This window comes from Candida orthopsilosis, assembly GCF_000315875.1.
Source record: "Candida orthopsilosis Co 90-125, chromosome 1 draft sequence".
NCBI lineage: Eukaryota > Fungi > Ascomycota > Pichiomycetes > Serinales > Debaryomycetaceae > Lodderomyces > Lodderomyces orthopsilosis.
The window spans coordinates 300,779-320,505 of NC_018292.1; the positions used below are offsets into that span (position 1 = coordinate 300,779).

General features: G+C 38.7%; 6 protein-coding genes across 6 annotated transcripts; 4 read left to right on the forward strand and 2 right to left on the reverse strand. All coding sequences in view use genetic code 12, as the record gives it.

The window, feature by feature from the left end:
* Nucleotides 1-845: 845 nt before the first annotated feature.
* CORT_0A01390 (Ugt51c1 UDP-glucose:sterol glucosyltransferase) lies at nucleotides 846-5,666 on the forward strand (the record flags this gene model as incomplete). The annotated part of the gene is made up of 1 exon (XM_003865924.1): nucleotides 846-5,666. The coding sequence occupies one exon, from the start codon at nucleotides 846-848 to the stop codon at nucleotides 5,664-5,666; it is 4,821 nt and encodes a 1,606-aa protein (XP_003865972.1).
* A 563-nt stretch (nucleotides 5,667-6,229) lies between these two features.
* Nucleotides 6,230-7,612, forward strand: CORT_0A01400 (Met2 hypothetical proteinomoserine acetyltransferase; the record flags this gene model as incomplete). Its single annotated transcript, XM_003865925.1, has 1 exon — nucleotides 6,230-7,612. The coding sequence occupies one exon, from the start codon at nucleotides 6,230-6,232 to the stop codon at nucleotides 7,610-7,612; it is 1,383 nt and encodes a 460-aa protein (XP_003865973.1).
* Nucleotides 7,613-8,846: 1,234 nt separating this feature from the next.
* On the forward strand, nucleotides 8,847-11,813 carry CORT_0A01410 (serine/threonine protein kinase; the record flags this gene model as incomplete). The annotated part of the gene is made up of 1 exon (XM_003865926.1): nucleotides 8,847-11,813. One exon carries the CDS (start codon nucleotides 8,847-8,849, stop codon nucleotides 11,811-11,813), a length of 2,967 nt encoding a protein of 988 aa, XP_003865974.1.
* Nucleotides 11,814-12,369: 556 nt separating this feature from the next.
* Nucleotides 12,370-15,273, forward strand: CORT_0A01420 (Fap1 protein; the record flags this gene model as incomplete). Its single annotated transcript, XM_003865927.1, has 1 exon — nucleotides 12,370-15,273. One exon carries the CDS (start codon nucleotides 12,370-12,372, stop codon nucleotides 15,271-15,273), a length of 2,904 nt encoding a protein of 967 aa, XP_003865975.1.
* A 71-nt stretch (nucleotides 15,274-15,344) lies between these two features.
* On the reverse strand, nucleotides 15,345-16,253 carry CORT_0A01430 (hypothetical protein; the record flags this gene model as incomplete). Its single annotated transcript, XM_003865928.1, has 1 exon — nucleotides 15,345-16,253. One exon carries the CDS (start codon nucleotides 16,251-16,253, stop codon nucleotides 15,345-15,347), a length of 909 nt encoding a protein of 302 aa, XP_003865976.1.
* Nucleotides 16,254-16,535: 282 nt separating this feature from the next.
* CORT_0A01440 (Gip4 protein) lies at nucleotides 16,536-19,394 on the reverse strand (the record flags this gene model as incomplete). The annotated part of the gene is made up of 1 exon (XM_003865929.1): nucleotides 16,536-19,394. The coding sequence occupies one exon, from the start codon at nucleotides 19,392-19,394 to the stop codon at nucleotides 16,536-16,538; it is 2,859 nt and encodes a 952-aa protein (XP_003865977.1).
* Between the last annotated feature and the right edge of the window lie 333 nt (nucleotides 19,395-19,727).

The following is a 19,727-nucleotide window of genomic DNA, read 5'->3' on the forward strand; positions in this document are numbered from 1 at the left end:
TGTCTACTGTATGCATGTTCTTCACAAGCGAAGCAGTAAACGATCAACTGACGCTCCGCTGCCTGGTGTTAATCGTTCATTGTAGATCTATCTCGTGTGACAAACCAAGAATGGAGTTTAATTTTGTGTGACACATTTACCTGCTTCGTAATATTTCTTAACTCCGACTGTCCCTTTTTACGAAAGCACTTCCCAAAATAGCAACCGAAAGAATACTCCCCACTACAACTTTCCCACCAGCAATAAGTATGATGTAGATCAAATTGAACACATAAAAGTACCAAGCCCAGTAGTACTTAGAGGTACATGAGCTAAAGTGGCCTAATGGGCGGAAGAATAGTAAGTTGCTAAAAATCTGCTAAAGTTAATCTGGCCGTTATTTTCGGAGAACCTGAAATTTGAATGCGACGTAGTGCATAAAAAAACTTCCATGCATTGACTTTTATTCGGAATGTAAAATAATAGCAATCAAACATTGCTCCAGAGCCGAAACAAAAATAGATGGGGTGTATCGGATATACTGGATACATCATCAAAGATTTGGTATCCTTTTTTTATTGATTCATCTCGTAGATGTTATTCCCTAGTGTATTTTTAATTTTTAGTATATTAATTGTATTACATTCCCCAGAAAAGCAACTTATACTTTTTTTTATATGATCTAACCCTTCTCATTGAGGATTTACATTTTTATTTTTTTGGTATCTTTATTCGTCCTGTGACATTATAATCATACAATCATCATCTAAGATACAAGCACCAAAGGGATTATCATCTGTTACTCTTCATAGCTACTTAGAACTAATTACTATTCTATCAAACACAATTACACAGGGTGTTTAAATATGTCACTAAATGATTCAATTCTGTCCATTACGCATTCGGTTCAAGAATCCCTGGGCTCAAGAGGCGAACCTGATGAAGCCAATGACTCATACAACAATAACTCAACCGGCGATCGTAATGATGCTGATTCAAAGGGTGATCTGCATTCACGAGAAGGTAAGAGCGCAAATAAAACGACTATTGCTTTAGATGACCTGATCGGCCACACTAGAAATCACCTGGATTTAAAAGATAATCACACAAGCGATGATGCGAAAGGGACCCACAAAACTGGTCTAGATTCATATGCAGCATCCAGACGGAAATTGTCAAAAGATGACCACAAGACTCACCATCATCGCCGCAAAGATAGTGAAGACACCGATGAGGATCTTGCTATGCCATCCGGCGATATGGATACGAACTTTTTCTCCACATTGATGAACAACACTACCCTCAGTTCTGGATTTGGTTCCTTAAGACATTTGAAAACTTCAGCAATGGAGAATTTTTTAAAAGGAAAGAAGGATGAGGTGGACGAGGAAAAGCACCCCAATCATCATCGCCACCACCACCAACGCCAACACAATTCACATCAAGGCAAACACTCGCATGGTTCTCCTAGTGGTACGTCACTGCCAAATCAGAGTACTCCTAGTTCACGTCCAATAAGCCCTCAACCTGACTTAAACCTTGAACACTCTGATGCTTATTCAAAAAGAGGTGCACACGGATTTCTTCATCATGGCATTGCTAGTGGTGAGAACTCGACCGCGGAAGATTCAAGCGATGAAGAGGAAGAAGAGTATGAAGCTTCGAGGTTGAGTACCCCAGGGGTAACTAGAAAGACGGCTGACGAGACTTTTCTCGCTAATGCAGAGTCCCCCGTTACAGGCACTGCAATGAATCTGGAAGTGACTTCGTATTCAACATTGAATAATGAACCATCTAATCACACTGAGCCCCTCACTGATAACGACACTCTCGCCAGTTCTCGGAGAAACACTATAGTTCTTGAAGGTGAAGGTATGGAAGGATTATCTAAAGATCAAATCGAGCATTTGACACCATTTCAGAAATCAGTAATTCACAGATTGGATCCTCATCACATCAAGGAAGGAGTTCTAGTAAAAGTTCGGAACCAACAAAATGAACCTTTGGATGAACGTTTGAATGGTACGAGAAGATTGCTACGTTACAAAATTGCAGAGAGATTGACGAAAACATTTGATTTGAGCCCTGATGATATATTTCACGGGAACTACAATGCTTGGTTGGTCAAAGATGTGATACTTCAAGGACACATATACTTGACCGAGAAAGCTTTGTTATACTTTGCCTTTTTACCAAGGCGATTAAGCGTTGAAGAGTCTTCCGATCCGAGGAATTTTGATGATTCTGCTAATACTGTTCACAAGGGGGCATTGGGCATGAAGACAGCAAAATATGGGGACTCCAAGTTCCAATCTGTTCTTACCCACAGGTATTGGGCAATTCTTCGTACGGATACCTTGACCATATACAGCTCATTCACGGATTTGTACTTTCCCCTTAAAGTTATCGACTTGAGGACCTGCTTGTATGCTGAAATAAACACCAAAGAAAAGATCAAAGATATAAGCTCGCCCATGCTGAGAGGTACACAGACCCCATCAGCTGGACGTAGTGGATATGGGTCGGGGTATAGCACACCACCAACGATCCTGGAAACAGCATCCGATCTTGACTCGATGCTTTCACAAGAAGGCTTTGAGGCCACCGAAGATAACGTTGAAGCAAGAAGTTCCTCTGTTTGGTTCAATTTGGTTGCGAAAAAGAAAACATACAGATTTCAATGTGATAATTTGCATTCTGCAAGGCAATGGTGTAACAATTTGACAAAGCAAATTTTTCAACTAAATAATGCCACCACTAGCGGAGATGTATTTGTGAAGGTTCCTATTTCGAATATTACCGACTTTAGACGACGGACAATATTTGAAGAAGAAGAAAGTACTATCGATGATGCCGAAAATGATATACCATTAAGTTTCAGTATTAAATACGTCACCAATGATACTCTGGAGAAGAGGAAACGGGACAAAATAAAAGAGAAATTGAAGCATGGAGAAGAGGAAATTATCCTTTTGATTCCAAAAAACGGTCTTGATTTTTTTAAGTCTTTTGAAGATGTGATGCAAAAGCAAGAAAACAGGACTCAAGAAAAACACAAAATGTTTAGTTCCAAGAAACCAGATTTGGAAAAATCATTTTCCACATTGTCCCCGTCGATAAATGCAGTGGTTCAAAATTTGTTAAATCATAATTTGCCAGAGGAGAAGCGAGAAAGCAAGTCTACTTTCAAAAAACTTGGAAAATTTGGTTTGCCTTTCAAATCTGATGACACCCCGACGGCATTTGATGTAAGTGAAATGTCAGTGGACCAGGACCACCTTTCGTTTCCACATGCAATGTCAGAAAATATATTTAGAGATTTGGAGATTACATTTGAATCAACGTTTAAAAATTTGAAGGATGCGTCGGATAGATGGGATAATGACTTTCAACATACAATCACTGCAATTGATAACCTCCCAATTCCATCTTTTCTGATAGATCAGAAGGAGTCAAAAAGTCGAGGTTTTGGTAAAAGTATAAAATTGTTTTCAAATATGGCAGCAAGGTTTTCTGCATCACCAATACACTACACCATACAAGATAAGTATTATGTTTCAGACCCCAAAGAACGTGAAATCGCTTTACAACATTTTCAAGAACATTTTTCTTTGTACAATTCCAAATTGATTGCATCATACTTCTGTCACTTGATCAGAACTGTTCCAGTGTATGGTAAGTTGTATGTTTCTGACCACGGAATTTGTTTCAGGAGTTTGCTTCCAGGTGTTTCCACAAAGATGATTCTTCCACTGACAAATATTGAAGGGGTCGAGCAAACTAGTGGTAAAATTTATGCGGGTACAAAGCTCACCTTACAAGGAGCTGAAGAGTTAGATTTGGAGTTTGCATTCGTCAAGTCTCGTGATGATTTCACCAGTGTTGCACTAGAATTATTGGAGAAACTTCACGCAAATGAAGGTTTCCGACCAGAACCACATGAATGGGGGCAAAATCATAATTTGGAGTTGTCCAAGACAAGAATGGAGTATTCTGACTCAGAGAGGAGAAAACTTGACGAAAAAGACAATCGAAGAGATTTGGAAATTGCTGAACTGAAAGTGAGTCTTGCCAGGTTGAAAATGTTTGAGGATCGATTGACAACAGCTTCTGGTTTAGACATTCCAATTATTTTGGAGGACTCGCCGTTTTTCAAAACAGAAATAAAACCTTCAACGTCATATAATATTACACTTCTCACTATTGGTTCGCGTGGTGATGTTCAACCATATATTGCATTAGCATTGGGCTTGCAAAAAGAAGGACATGTGGTGACAATAGCTACACATGGTGAATTTAGAGATTGGGTAGAAAATGACCATCATATCAAGTTCAAAGAAATTGCCGGGAATCCAAGTGAGTTGATGTCATTTATGGTGGGACATAGTAGTTTATCCGTTACGTTTCTAAAGGACGCACAAGCCAAATTCAAAGATTGGATTGCAAAATTGTTAACAACTAGTTGGAATGCATGTCAAGGGGCGGATATTTTAATTGAGAGTCCTTCTGCAATGGCTGGAATACACATCGCTGAAGCTTTGGTAATTCCTTACTTTAGAGCATTTACAATGCCTTGGACAAGAACAAGGACATATCCACAAGCGTTTTTAGTGCCTGACCAAAAGCGAGGTGGTTCATACAACTACATGACCCATGTTCTATTCGACAATGTCTTTTGGAAAGGTATTCAAGCGCAAGTGAATAAATGGCGTGTTAAGGAGTTGGACTTGCCAAAAACAAACTTGTATCGTATGCTGCAGACAAAAGTACCGTTTTTGTATAATGTATCTCCATGTGTACTTCCACCCGCCAATGACTTTCCTGATTGGGTCAAGGTTACCGGATACTGGTTTTTGGATGAAGGTGGAAAGGATTACAAGCCACCCAAGGATTTAGTGGGATTCATTGATCAAGCAGCCAAGGATGAGAAAAAGATTGTTTACATTGGATTTGGATCTATTGTTGTGAAGGATGCAGCATCATTAACCAAAGCTGTCATTGAAGCCGTACTTGAGGCTGATGTCAGGTGTATCTTAAATAAAGGATGGTCTGATCGTGGTAGTCATAAGGACAAAAATAAAATGGAAGTGGAATTACCTCCTGAAGTGTTTAATGCGGGGTCTGTTCCTCATGATTGGTTGTTGCCCAAAGTTGATGCGGCTGTTCACCATGGTGGATCTGGAACTACTGGTGCGGCACTAAAAGCAGGATGTCCTAGTATCATCAAACCATTCTTTGGTGATCAGTTCTTTTATGCGAGAAGGATCGAAGATATGGGTGCCGGATTGGCGTTGAAAAAGTTGACGGCGAAATCGTTAGCAAAAGCACTTGTTACCGTCACTGAAGATGTGAAGATTATTGAAAAAGCAAAGAGTGTAAGTAATCAAATCGGTCATGAATATGGTGTGTTGAATGCTATTGAAGCAATTTATTCTGATTTGGAGTATGCAAGAAGCTTGATTTGGGCTAAAGAATTGCACAATGCTAATTACAAACGTCATCATCCTGATTTCAAAGCCCAATCTGGGTTGCAGACCGCTGAAGCCTCTGACGATGAGTCAGGAAGCGAGTATGACAGTGACAATACTAGTGAAGAAGATGATGATGAGGGTGATATAACTGAACATGAAGTCGACGATGTGAAGCATAGCACGAAAAACGAACTGGACCTTAAAGTGAAGAGATGAAGCTAAGGAAAGTTTCTGTCCATCGCTTGAATGTATATTAGGCGCTAGAGTTAGAGTTTGTATAAGAGAGACATCAAATTTGTAACTTTCCTAATTGACTGGTATACTGCCAGACTACTGTATATTTTCTTTTTGATAAAAGGGTCTTTAAAACCGACTATGTACTGAATTTATTTTCAACGCCTGAATAGTGTCACGTGAAATTTGGCTATTGTGAGTAATAAATTGGAGAAGGACATTTAAATACTTAGAATACTACCAACGATTTGTATATTAAACTTCATTGCCAGTTACTCTTTGACACTTTGTACCACCGCGTTTACACAGTTCTTTACAAAAGAATCTACAAAAGACTACCCGCTCATCGAAAAACATTCGGATCCCAAATTTGACATCCACAGTTTTTTTTTATTTTTTCATTCATTCAAATCAGACGTTGCATCGTGCAAAACATTTCAAACGCCATTGATATTGATAATTTAATCAATTAGATATTCACAATACTCCCAAAGACCACACGTAGTGGAGCGCTCATACTAAATTCAATTTGAATCCAATCCACTATGACAAATGTTTACAAGGATATAACAGAAGAACAAAGAGCAACCAATTCATATGCAAGCCTTGTGCCGGGTCAAACCATAGTCGAGATACCTGAGTACACGCTAGAGTGTGGTGAAACTTTGTATAATTTTCCCGTGGCATACAAGACGTGGGGGCGATTGAATAAAAAGGGCAATAATACATTACTAATATGTCATGCATTAACTGGTTCATCGGATGTACAGGATTGGTGGGGCCCATTATTGGGCACAGACAAGACATTCGACCCATCCCGATTCTTTATTGTTTGCATCAACTTTTTGGGATCACCTTATGGATCTTGTTCTCCTGTCACTATTGATAAATCTATTGGTAAGCCTTATGGGCCAAATTTTCCCTTGGTTACCGCAAAGGATGACTTGGGTATACAAAGGTTGATTTTGAACTCTTTACAAGTGAAGCAAATTGCTTGCGTAATTGGAGGTTCAATGGGTGGTATGTTGGCAATGGAATATTCTAGCACGTATAACAATTCGGATTACGTGAGAACGGTTATCGCCTTGGCTACTTCAGCTAGAGCTTCAGCATGGTGTATATCATGGAATGAGACTCAACGTCAATGCATTTTCAGTGATCCCTTTTATAATGATGGTTATTACTATGAAAACGATTTGGGGTTGAAACCTGATTCAGGATTGGGTGCGGCAAGAATGGCAGCTTTGCTCACTTATAGGTCGCGAAATTCATTTGAGACGAGATTTGGTAGAAAATTGGGTAAGTCATTGAGCAACAAAGATGATAGCAATGATGAAACCGGTAAAGTGTATCCAAAGACAAAGGATGAAGAACATTGGCTTTTACACAACGAAGGATCTCAACTGACCAATGGTCAACAGACAAACAAGGACAAGAAATTACCAACTTACTTTACAGCTCAATCATATTTGCGATATCAAGGTCAAAAGTTCATTAAGCGATTTGATGCCAATTGTTATATTTCAATAACTAGGAAATTGGACACGCATGATATAACTCGTGGTATGGTTGAAACAATTACCACTGAGGATCCTTTACCTCAAATTTTACGATCTTTGAAAAAACCACATTTGATAATAGGTATTGAGTCGGATGGATTATTTACATATGGAGAACAAAAACTATTGGGCGAGAATATCCCAAATTCAATATTGAAAAAATTGGACTCTCCAGAAGGGCATGATGCATTTTTGCTTGAATTTGAAATCATTAATGAAAATTGTTTAGATTTCTTGAAGACGAATTTACCGGAAATGTATAGCGACGATGTGGAATTGTTTGAAGATTGGGCCAAATATGTTCAAGATGTTGACAATGGAGGTAATTCAGTATTCGGTGAAGCGGAAAAGAATATCACCAACTGGTAAATGGTATATATACAGCTCATAGTGTGAATTTTTATATAGAGACATCGAGAGTATTGAAATTGGTAAAGAAATATTTGTTCTGGTCAAAATCATACGTACCTAACTTATTAATGTTCGTTGAAAATGTGTGTGTTTTTTGCAACAAATAGGTTGTAAAAAATATTCTTTGAGTTAAGAAATGAACCCGATTAGGGTCGTAACATCTGATACAAATCTTGTAAAGGAAAGGAACACTGGAGGGGGAGAAGGGGAATGTTATTTTACATCAAGAACATTTAACCCAAGACTGGTTTGCATCCCATCCTTTGTTCACCCTAAATTTGCAATACTTTTTAGTCGAATCGACGTCCAAGAAAAGTTCACTTATCAACTTTGGAGACAAAAATAGGGTGATTTCTACGTCCTTAACTTGTTAAACAGACAGGTCAACCCACATACCTTGAGCTAAGAGTAGTCAAATAGATGACCTGAAGTCTGTTGGGGACAAACGAAACCGCAAAATAGGAGATTATCACAATAAAAAGAGTTAAAAAACACTCGTGGAGTTTTCTCGTCTCCTCGTTTTATGGCAAGCGATGGTGGCACATAACCACCACATGTGTTTTGATACTTGGCTATTACGACTAGATGTTCATCTTTGACTCTATTGTGTTTCATCTGGTTAAACATGGACATATGTCCCAGGAGTTAAAAACATGACATTTAGTGTTTACAATCTACCCCAATTAGGAAGTTCAGTATGTTTTTTTTTTGTTTACATACAAAACTAAAACATAACAATAACAATACAAACACATACCACAATAACGAAAAATTTTTGCATTTCCCAATCCCAAAATATTTGTATGTTTGTTTTTAACATCGTCAAAAAATACATCATTTGATAATCACTTCTCCTTTGAGTTCATCAATCCTACCTTTCGGCTTTCCTTTGCAGCTGTAAAAACCACCACCATCACGCCTTAGTACTAGCCTTTCCAAAGGGAAAAAATAAAAATCAGGCTATTTGGAATTGAAAGGACCAATTTTTATTTTGCGCACCGTTTTTTATTTAACAACCGTGGTGTACACAATCAACAACTTCAACCACTAGAGCTTCAAAACCACAACACACATTTTGATTTCACCAACACTTCTACTTAAAGCAGTTAATCACTCATTTAAGACTGCTTAGATCAACTATCAATCACCCCTTTTCTATCAGCATAATCGATTATATAAATATTTCGAAAGCATGTCGGTAAACGTAGTAGCTATCACACAAGAAGATGCATTTTCTAGCACAGAGGAAGTGCCACCCAGAAGGTCGTCATCAAGGCACTCCAGCAGTTCAAGTCACAATCCCAACAGTCAAGTTCCAAGAGTCATACCTGAACTACCGGTAGCGGCCACAAAGACCAACCAAAATCAAACACTGAATATTCCCACTTCAGCTTCAAGTTCAACCATATCCTCACAAATGCACTCCGGTATGCAAAAAAGAGTTCAAAGAGAAGTGAGATTTGGTGCATATATTCTAGGCTCAACACTCGGAGAGGGAGAGTTTGGAAAAGTTAAATTAGGATGGAGGAAAGATGGTAAATTTCCAAGCCAAGTGGCCATCAAGTTAGTTAAACGATCAACAATTGTTAAGGATTCAGATTCAGAGGTTAAAATACATCGAGAAATTAACTCATTAAAGCTATTAAACCACCCAAATATTGTCAACTTAGTGGAAGTGATGAAAAGTGGAAAATACGTTGGTATTGTTTTAGAATATGCATCAGGTGGTGAATTATTTGATTATATCTTACAACATAAATACTTGAAGGAGCCAGTGGCGAAAAAGATTTTTGCACAATTAGTCAGTGGTGTGGATTACATGCATTCCAAAGGGTTGATACATCGTGATTTGAAATTGGAAAACCTATTACTAGATAAACATAAGAACGTCATCATTAGTGACTTTGGATTTGTTAACTCTTGTGGTGACAAAAATAATGACCTAATGAAAACAAGTTGCGGGTCTCCTTGTTATGCTGCACCAGAATTGGTATTGACGCAAAGTCCATATGAGGGCAGAAAGGCAGACGTTTGGTCATTGGGTGTGATATTATATGCTATGTTGTCCGGCTACTTGCCATTTGATGATGATCCGGAAAATGAAGATGGATCAGATATTATCAAATTGTACCATTATATTTGCAAAACCCCATTGACATTTCCTGAGTACGTAAGTCCATTAGCTCGTGATTTGCTTAGGAAGATTATTGTTTCGGACCCAAGGAAAAGAATTGGGATTGATGCAATTAGAAATCACCCATTTTTGAGTTCATATGCAACATTGTTATCCATTAGACAACCAGAATGGGATAGGATTTATCGAGAGAAACATGCAGCTACTTCTGCAAGTGTGGCTGCAGCTGCCTTAGCTGAGCAGCAAACACCGGTTTACAACAAGAGGTTCTCAATGATTAACACGCCAACAAGCTCCTCATCTTTAATGGGTCCTTCGATATATCATCACCAACAAATGTCGCATTTACAACCACAAAGTGGAAGACCCCAACCAGGAACATCAGACCATGCAAGATCATACTCATCAACCAGTATCAGCCTTTTGTATGCGTCGCCTTCCATGTCTACCTCCAACTCACCTAAACCCATTGATTCATCTGACAGTGTTAATGTATCAAAAACCCCATCGCCAAAAAAACCATCCTCAGTATCTCCAACGAGAGGCCACCAAAAGTCGGCATCAATTTCAAATTCTACTTCATCGGCTAGTTTTGCTTTGAAATCAATGGTTAATGATGAAAGTGCTACTAGATCAGCATCCACATCTACCAATTATCCAAACTCTTCCACAATTTCAACCATTGTGGAGAGCCCTACGAAACTAACATTTGCCTCACCTACGGCCTTACCACCAACAACAAAGTTATTACCACCAAAAGAGTTTGCAAAGTTACCACCAGCGGCAAAAAAACCAAGACCTACGTCTTATCATCCATCCTCAATGACATCATCATTGATATCGCCTTCACCGGTTACGGTTTCATACAAGGACATGATCAAATTTCCAGCTACTAACTCCAACATTTCTTATCCAAACTCAATGACTCAATATATTTCAACTTCACCACCGAAAGAAATTATGATTGCAGATTCCAGACCCGTGTCCAGTCGAAGGAACTCAGTAGTTACTCATGTGCACGTTAATGGCGTGTTAAGCAAGGATAACTTACCTGGACATGGTGGCCACAGTGGTTATAATTCGTCTCCAGATAACAAGAGGAATTCGGTGTTAAGTTATTTGGAAGATAAGATTGAAGCATTGGATTTGTCGGAAAGCATTCACCATTCACCTACAAAATCTAGCAAGAGCTCGGTTGTGGAAAAAGTTGAGGGTGATACGTTGGATAGACAAATACAGTCTGAACTGACAAAAGGTGAAGAGGAGACAACTTTGACCACCAATGTAACGGGAAACGATGAGAATCCACACACTAAAGCAGACGTGGATGAACAAGATTATGAAGTGGGAAAAGATGGTGATAAGGATGAAGTAAAATCAGAACCAGCCAACGAGATATTACCCGAGCCGATGGAGGAGTATATCGAAAAGCCAAATCCTGTAACCAATTCAGAACCGTCAAACGAGGTTACATTGAAATCTTTGGAAACGAAACCGGCTAAACCTGCTGAAGTTGGCAGAAGGACAAGCATATCAAGAAGAACTACTCATGATGAGAACAAGGAAAACCGTGAACATAGAGAGACAAAGAAAAGAAACAGATTCAGTTTGTTATCTTTTTACAGTTCATATCATTCCTCAAGTTCAAATGTGTCTTTACTAACCGGAAAAGATGGATCCAATTTCTCAAGCACCAATGCAACTAATTCTACTGCACCAACTCCATTGTCAAAAGAAACCAACAAGAGGGATACGGCTACAACCATCGTATCCTCAACTTCATCAACCACAAAGCCTAAACCTAAAACAAGAAAGGTGTTGGAGCCTACAAATGAAGCCAACATCGGTAAAAAAGACTCAAAGCGTGTGCATTCTAATTCATCAAGTGGTAGTGGACACAACAGTTCGAAACGTCATTCAATTGCTGCTACTGGTGGTAGTGGGACTACCAATACACCCAAAGAGTCAAGTGCAGCAAGAAAAGTTATGGATTTCTTCAAGAGAAGGAGTGTAAGAGTAGGGTGAGAGGAGAGGTGATGGATCTGGAAAAAGAGGAGGGGGGAGTATTAAAGACGCTTAATTCTGTATCCACAATTTCTATTTTTTTAAAATGTTTGTTTAATTATAATGAGACCAGATTTTTATTCAGTTCTTTTTTGAATTAATGGCTGGTAATGGCCCATTTGTAGTCTATCTTACTCTGAGGTTTGTGAGATTGAATAAAGACGCTTCGAGTATAAATTTGACTGAATTAAGTGATTCTGGGGTTAAGACTTTCTTGTTTGAGTTAGTGATTCTTGTCGTGTGATCTTACAGATGTAAAAGCTCCTTCCCCTCTTGTGATCAGTGTATTTTGTTGACTTTCTTTCTGTAGTAGTGGTGTATTTATATATGACTAATACTTCTGTGTTTATTGTTTTGTTATGTATTTCTCACATACAGCATCACACTCTTTGTGATACAAAATGGCGATGTTAATGGAAAAAGAAATTCTATAGATCGATTTATAAAGACCTCGGTGAATTTCTTTAAACCCTGCTAGCACAGTATCCCTACTAAAGTTCAAGGGATTTTACAAAATATGACTCAGGAAAAACCCAATACTTCAGAATATTCACCGAGTGGGTCACTGCAAACCTTTGTTCGTAATGGAATAGAAATTGAAATACATCCATATCAAGAAGACCCGGATAATAGTCTCAACCAACAACCGGAAGATCTAAAATATCAACCACTGGACAAGAAGGAAAGCTCACCACTTGATGAATCGTTAGAGTCCACAATTCTATCCGAGATACAGCAAGGTCAATACATCTGTCTTGTTTGTACCGGGGAGATTGACCAAGATTCTACAATTTGGTGTTGCCAACTATGCTTTCGGGTTTACGACTTGGATTGTATCAAGGATTGGGCTACGCGTGGGTCATCAACCAACAAGACCAACAGGACTTGGAGATGTCCTGCGTGCAACCATGAATCTAAGATCCTCCCCAAGAAGTTTACCTGTTGGTGTGGAAAAGTCAAAAATCCGGAGAAGAATGCACTCATGCCGTTTAGCTGTGGTAACTTATGCAATTACAAGTACCCGGACTGTATTCACCGATGTTTGAATACCTGTCACCCAGGGAAACATCCAGTTTGTGGGGCGTCAGGTCCATTGATGAAATGTCATTGTGGTAAAGAAAAAAAACAATTGCCTTGTATTATAACGCCATACAAAAAAGGTTGGAAATGTGACAATCCTTGTGGCAAGAAGGTTTGTGATCTCAATCATAAATGTATCAAGGGATGTCATGGAGGATCATGCGGCAAATGTCAGAAAAAAGTGGAATACAAATGTTACTGTGGTGATTCTAAGTTGAAAACAAAGTGTGCTAAGAGAAAGCCTCTGCCGTGTACAAACTATCAAGGTCAGAAGTGGATAGGCGGTGGATCCTGTGGGAAGGTTAAGAAGTATTATTACGATTGTGGAGAGCATTTCGAGACCTTCACCTGTCAACCACCACCTCAAATGGACCATGCCAAGTGTAAGTACTCACCAGATGTCATTTCAACTTGTTATTGTGGAAGCGCCAAAGTTGATTCATCAAACCGAATAAAATGTACAGATTCGGTGGCTGAATGTGATAACGTGTGTGATAAGTTGTTACCATGTGGCTGTCGTTGTCAATTCAAATGTCATTCAGGTCCCTGTGAATGTACTTCTATTTTTGATATATCATGTGAATGTGGCCATGAGAAATTCAGTGCTCCTTGCCAGTTTATTCAACTGGGTACCAAAATCACGTGTCATCACAAATGCTCAGTTTTATTGAGTTGTCGAAAACATTATCATCGAGCTGAATGTTGTCCTTACGAAAAGATAGCCTTGGAAAGAGAACGAGCAAAGAAGAAAGCAGTGAGAAACAATTTGCGTCGTACATTTCGAGACGATATCATGTCAATTGAAGCTGTGCACATTTGCACGCAAACATGTAACCGATTGAAATCGTGTGGACAACATCAATGTCAAGCAGTGTGTCATAGTGGCCCTTGTGAAGTATGTTTGGAATCGACGAACGAAGATTTGGTTTGTAATTGCGGCAAGACTGTGATTCCAGCACCAGTTAGATGTGGTACTGAATTAGTATGTCATGAACAATGTACTCGGCCAACTACTTGTGGACATCGTCCTGAACCACACGATTGTCATAATGATGATGTATCGTGTCCTAGATGTACGGTGTTGGTGAAAAAGACATGTGATTGTGGTGCAAGACTAGATTTACCAGGTATTATGTGTTCCCAGGAACGTGTCAGTTGTGGGAAAATGTGTCTTGTGCAGAAAGGATGTGGGCATCCATGTTTACGTACATGTTCTGCTAAATGTACTCAGGAGAATGATCATGTTCATGCTAATCAATGTTCAGTCAAGTGCCAAAAGGTGAGAAAGAACTGTCCTCATTTGTGTAAATTGAAATGCCATTTTGATAAAGTGGGCAAGAGTAGTAATTGTGATGCTGTTAAATGTAATGAATCAGTGACTATTCAATGTGAATGTGGAAATTTGGAAAAGACTGTTCCATGTGGTGCATCATTGACTGAATCTACCGCAATTGGAGCTATTTTGGAATGTAATGAATCATGTGCTGCTGTGAAAAGAGATGCAAAATTACGTGAAGCTTTTGCTGTTGATGTACCTGAAGATGAAAAAATTATTTATAGTGAGTATGTTTTGGACACATTTGCCAAACAAACCAAATGGTGTACTCGGATTGAAAACATCATGCGAACATTCCTTGAAGATTACAACTACCAAATTAGTAAGGGAGTAGAGTCACCCAAAAAATCTTATCACTTCCCACCAATGACATCGCCACAGCGACAATTCATCCATGAATTAGCCAAATCTTTTAAACTCTACACTGAATCACAAGATCAAGAACCGAAGAGATCAGTTTTCATAGTCATTACTCGTCTAACATTTGTTCCTGCGTCGACAATCCAAAACTGCTTGGATTTAATTGAATTGAAACAAAAGCAACAATTGCAAATCGAATCGATGACTCAGCAACAAATTGATGATGCGTTATTCAATGCTATAATCATCCAAGATACATTTTTCGGCATCACCAAGGAAGATTTGCAGCAAGCATTAACTAAATATCACCAAATTGATGACGGTGATGGTGGATTCAATATTTCATGGTTAAAAGAATCAACATTCATCTTGTATGATGCCACCTGGTTTCGAAAAATGGATCAAGAATTTGAGTCAATGTTGGAGGAATTATGCAATATGTTTCGCAAGACATTGAGACAAAATTCACTAGCTTTTGATTGCAAATTATGTTTGATTGATCCTAGCGTTAGTTTTGTCATGAAAGTTGATCGAAGGAAACGTGTTGACAATGGAGAAACTGATTGTGATGGTAGTAACAAGAAAAGTGAGAATAAGAATAGTTTTGATGTTTTACAACTGGATGAATTAGTAATTCAAGGGTGAGGATCTACAATTTTTTGGTGTATAGATGTTACAGAACTTTATTTATTTTCAATTCTCCGTGTATCTGGTTTTCACTCTTCATCATCAGTAATATGCTGATTATCAACCGAATTTTCTCTCGTTGAAGGCGTCTCCATAATCTCTTTTGCATCCACCTTCCTTTCTTCATTTTCATTATGTCTATCATCTCTATCTTCGCCATCATTTCCACTGTTCTCACATTCTTCTTCGCCATTTCCTTGCTTTTCACCTGATTTCTTATGTTTTCTCCTCCTTTTATTCTTCTTTTCACCATCTTCCTTACTACCACCTGTTGCAGGCTCCCCTTTTTTTTTCTTTTTCACACTCAACGGATTAGGTCCCTTTGGTGGCCCTTTCCTTTTCTTCTTCGCAGGTGCACCATCTTCCCCATCACCTTCTTCTCCACCATCTTCCTCACTCTTTTCAACAATTTTTCCCGCTTTCAAATCATTCAACCCTCCAGTCAATTTCTTATTCTCCCACTCTTCACTATACTTGGCACTAGCATCACTCAAAGGTTCCATAACCATAACTGATCGATTCATATAAACCAAAGGCACGCCAGGAACTTGTCTCAATTTCCTCCTTAAGTCCAAGTCTTGAGTCGCTACTACATACCGATGCCTATTTTCCCCATTGATATCAACTACGCTTTGAATACAATCTGCTGGAGCTATAGCTTCGCGATGATTACATCTCCTTCGTTCGAAAGTCTTGGCCAAGTTGATTGCATCTTGGTTCTTGGCGTTGTACAATGCTTGGATGCAACACTGGGTAATCATTGGTTTATTTTCGGCTTGGATGGTTCGAGTAAGACCTTTGTTGATATCGTAGGATGATTTTTGACAAGTGGTGACGATTTCGTCATCGACTATAATTTGATAAGGTTCTCGGAATTTGAATGTGTAATGGTACACATTCATTTGTTTCTTGTAGGACTTTGCTCTCTTTTGCCTCATGGTAAAGGGATGTTGTGTTGGATAAGATCTATGTTAGAATTGATACGGGATTTTATGGAAGTAGGTTGTGGAATTTTGCGATGATCCGATGTGTCGTATTTAGAGATTTGTGACATTGGGTGGTAAGACGTTGTCACGTGCATCTTCACTTTACAATGAAATGATTTATCACAATTTATTATGACTCGATTTATATTCAATATAGCTATACAAATTAAAAATTAAACAAAACTAGTCACTAAAGAATCATTGTATGTATCTCTCTCTATCTATCCTTTGTTTTTACAGCAGTTTGAATCTAAATTTAGATAATCCCAACCCCCTCTTTGTTGTGGTTACAGTTGGTGGTGGTGGCATAACTTGAGATGGCAAAACAAGCTCACCTTCATTTAAAGCTTGATTGGCTCTAAACGATAAACTTTCTTCTTTCAATAATTGGTCACTTTTGGTGAAATAATGAGCACGTTCTTTATTGGCCTTTGAAGGTGATCGGAAAACGGCGAAATTTCTTAAAATTGCATGTGAATATTTCGTGGGCGCATCTTCGGCTGCGGTGTATTCTGGAACTCCAGTGAATCTGACTTTCTTGATTACTGGTGTTGCTGCTTCGGCTGTTGTTGTAGTTGCTTCATTGGAAGAGCCCACAATCAAGGTGTTCTGATCATCAAATTGGGAAATTGTTTCGGCGGTAGTTTGAGATTGATCAGTTACTGGCGTGGTTACTGATGTAGTTGATGGTGTGGTTTGCAGTGTCTGGTCTACACTACTGCCCAACGTAGACGACGAAGTCGCAGTTGAATTAGACGAATTGTCTTGAGAAACTGGTTGACTATCCAATGACGCCTTTGGTGGGAATTCTGGTATGAAACTATTACGTTGTGTATTGCTTCGCGTCACTTGATCTCTTGTTCTAGGTACTGGTTGTCCATAACCTTTAATATAAGACTGGTTGGAAATTGTATTTGCAGCTGCAGCTGCCGGTACGGCACTCGAAGGAGGAGGAGACAACGTTGGTTCTGGCGATTGAGATTCACCAACCTTTGATCTCTCAACGTATCGTTTCATATTGAGGTCAGATGTATGATTAGGATCATAGACAACAGAGTTAAACGTCTCCCTTTGTGTAGTCCTCAAGTCTCCCGACCTTGCTGCATCTCGAATATGTTGTTGAAGTCTTTGAGATGCTGAACGTTTGATTATTGATGGGACAGCTTCTTCTGTAACTTCTTCACTAACAGCAATCAATTTTTTTGTAAGTGAACTATGCGAGTTTTGTACCTCTCCATTAACTGCTTGTGTATTACTCTCCACAACTGGTGGCAGTTGTTGATGTTGAGTCTTTTGCTGTTGCTGCTGCTTTTGTTGCGCTTGTTCTTGTTGCCTCCGCTGCTGTTGTTTATAGGGAGATGAGGTTTTAACCCCATTTGCTTTTAAGGCTGCTGCCGCACCAGATGTGGCTACAGTTTCATTAGCAAGTGGATGCGAGTTTGACCTTCGACGTCCTTGAACCGAGGCAGCTTGCGCACCAGCACCCGCTTTCGTACTCGTCGCCTTCCCTTCAGCAGTACTTCCATTCTCAAGACTAGAATTGGAAGAGCAGTGCTGTTGTTGTTGAAACAACATTGAATTAGGTCTTGACCTTGGTGAAGATACTCTAGAATTCCCAAGTCCCTTATTTGGAGATGTCAATGACCCTCTTCTCATCAATCCTGAAGGTGGAGCTGACGAATTACTACCATTACTATTCACACTTGAAGTGGAGGATGATCTAGATCTTCTACCACCACCATTATCATTCAAGTCTAATGTCTTTAAATGCCTTTCCATAGCTGAAGTTTGAAGATTGTTAGGTCTTGTAGCTTGAGGTTGTTGAGTTTTTGGTGTTGCTTTTGCCTGTGGTGGTTTTGGTTTCAATTCAGGTATACTTTCATAAATCTTGTCCAAGTTATCCCTGGGTAAATTATAGACATTTCTAAACTTCCTTTCTGTAACAATCCAAGTCAATCCGAATTCCTTTAGTACACTGAGGGATTTTTCAGTTACATTAAGACCTTGGATAACAAAATTGATGTGTGTACTTACATTCTTGGCATTTATTTCCAATTTCGTATCTTGACGTATTAGTCTCGTGATATTTGCGATAAGAGTACCATTCTTTTTCATTGAGTTGTAATAATCATCCATATTTTTCAAAATATTAGTTTTGAAGTATGCAGCGTTAGGACAATGATACAAGAATTTAGAATCAACTAAATGCTGATGATTAGAAAGATAAATCTTTCTACCGAATCTTCGTATAATGGTGTAAATTTCATTCAATCTTGAAGTAAGGAGAAAAACCTTGTGTACTGCATAAGAGTCATTAGCCTGGGGTTTTTTCAATAAATCAATCACTGGTTTTAACTTGGTCAACAGTTTTTCCATTTGCTGAACAATGACAAACAATTCTTTAAGATCCATATCAATTAATGAAGCTTCTTCATAATGCTGAATATTTGTTTGTTCTTCATCAGTTAAAGGAAATGACACATTATCTAATTGTAAATCCACATCTTGATGGAATATGTCATGGGAGATGATCAACTCCAATTTTGAATAATACGTTTCAAGGTTGGTGCCCTTTAATACATTCGCTTTATCAGTTTTAGCCGATTCAAGTCTCTTCTTGTAGCCGGATAAACAAATATTACTCAATGTTTCAACTTGTTTCAAACATTTTAGAGTATTTTCAAATGATGGAAAATCGTCTAAAGCCAGTACTGGTAAATCAGGTATATCATAAAGGATATGAGACACATTTGTTGCAATGTTGACAGTCCCAATTTGAATTGGTTTGAAATTGGATAACTTGTCAAATCTGGAATCAAATGCTTTATCATTGATGGCAAAAACACTTCCAGTTAACAACACAATATAATGAATCAAGGGGATTTCTGTAGTTGATGAATGCAACCGTTTCAAACTAGCGATAAATTTCTCCAATTTGTAAATCCCGTATTCATATTGCAATAACTTACAGTCTAATGATGTGATTATCTTGGGGTTATATTGCGGAGGTTTTTCTGGTGCAGGTGTACTTACAGCTGCTGAAGAATCCTTTTGTTGAGTAATAGCTTCCAGAGCAATTGTGGATTCAATCATAATTCAATCACCACTAAAAAAATATTGAAAACGCGTGTGGAAACCCCAAGGTTGTGGTCTATTGTCGTTAATGGTTCTAACTAGTTTACTGAGGTGGTGCTTTATGATGGTGGCAAAAGTGGTCTTAATTTCTTTGTCTTTTTGCCCTTCTTATCTAATTTGGCAGCGACTTAAATTTTTCCGTTGGACGACGGAGTGACCACAGTGTAAGATGGATAGTTTGGTGTTCAATGGTTCACCTAAGTTATGTGATAGTTAGTTCTATTGTTATAGATACCTTGTGGTTCTGTGTCTAGGAAGTAGTTGTTCTATAGTGCTGTAGTTGTTGGTTGT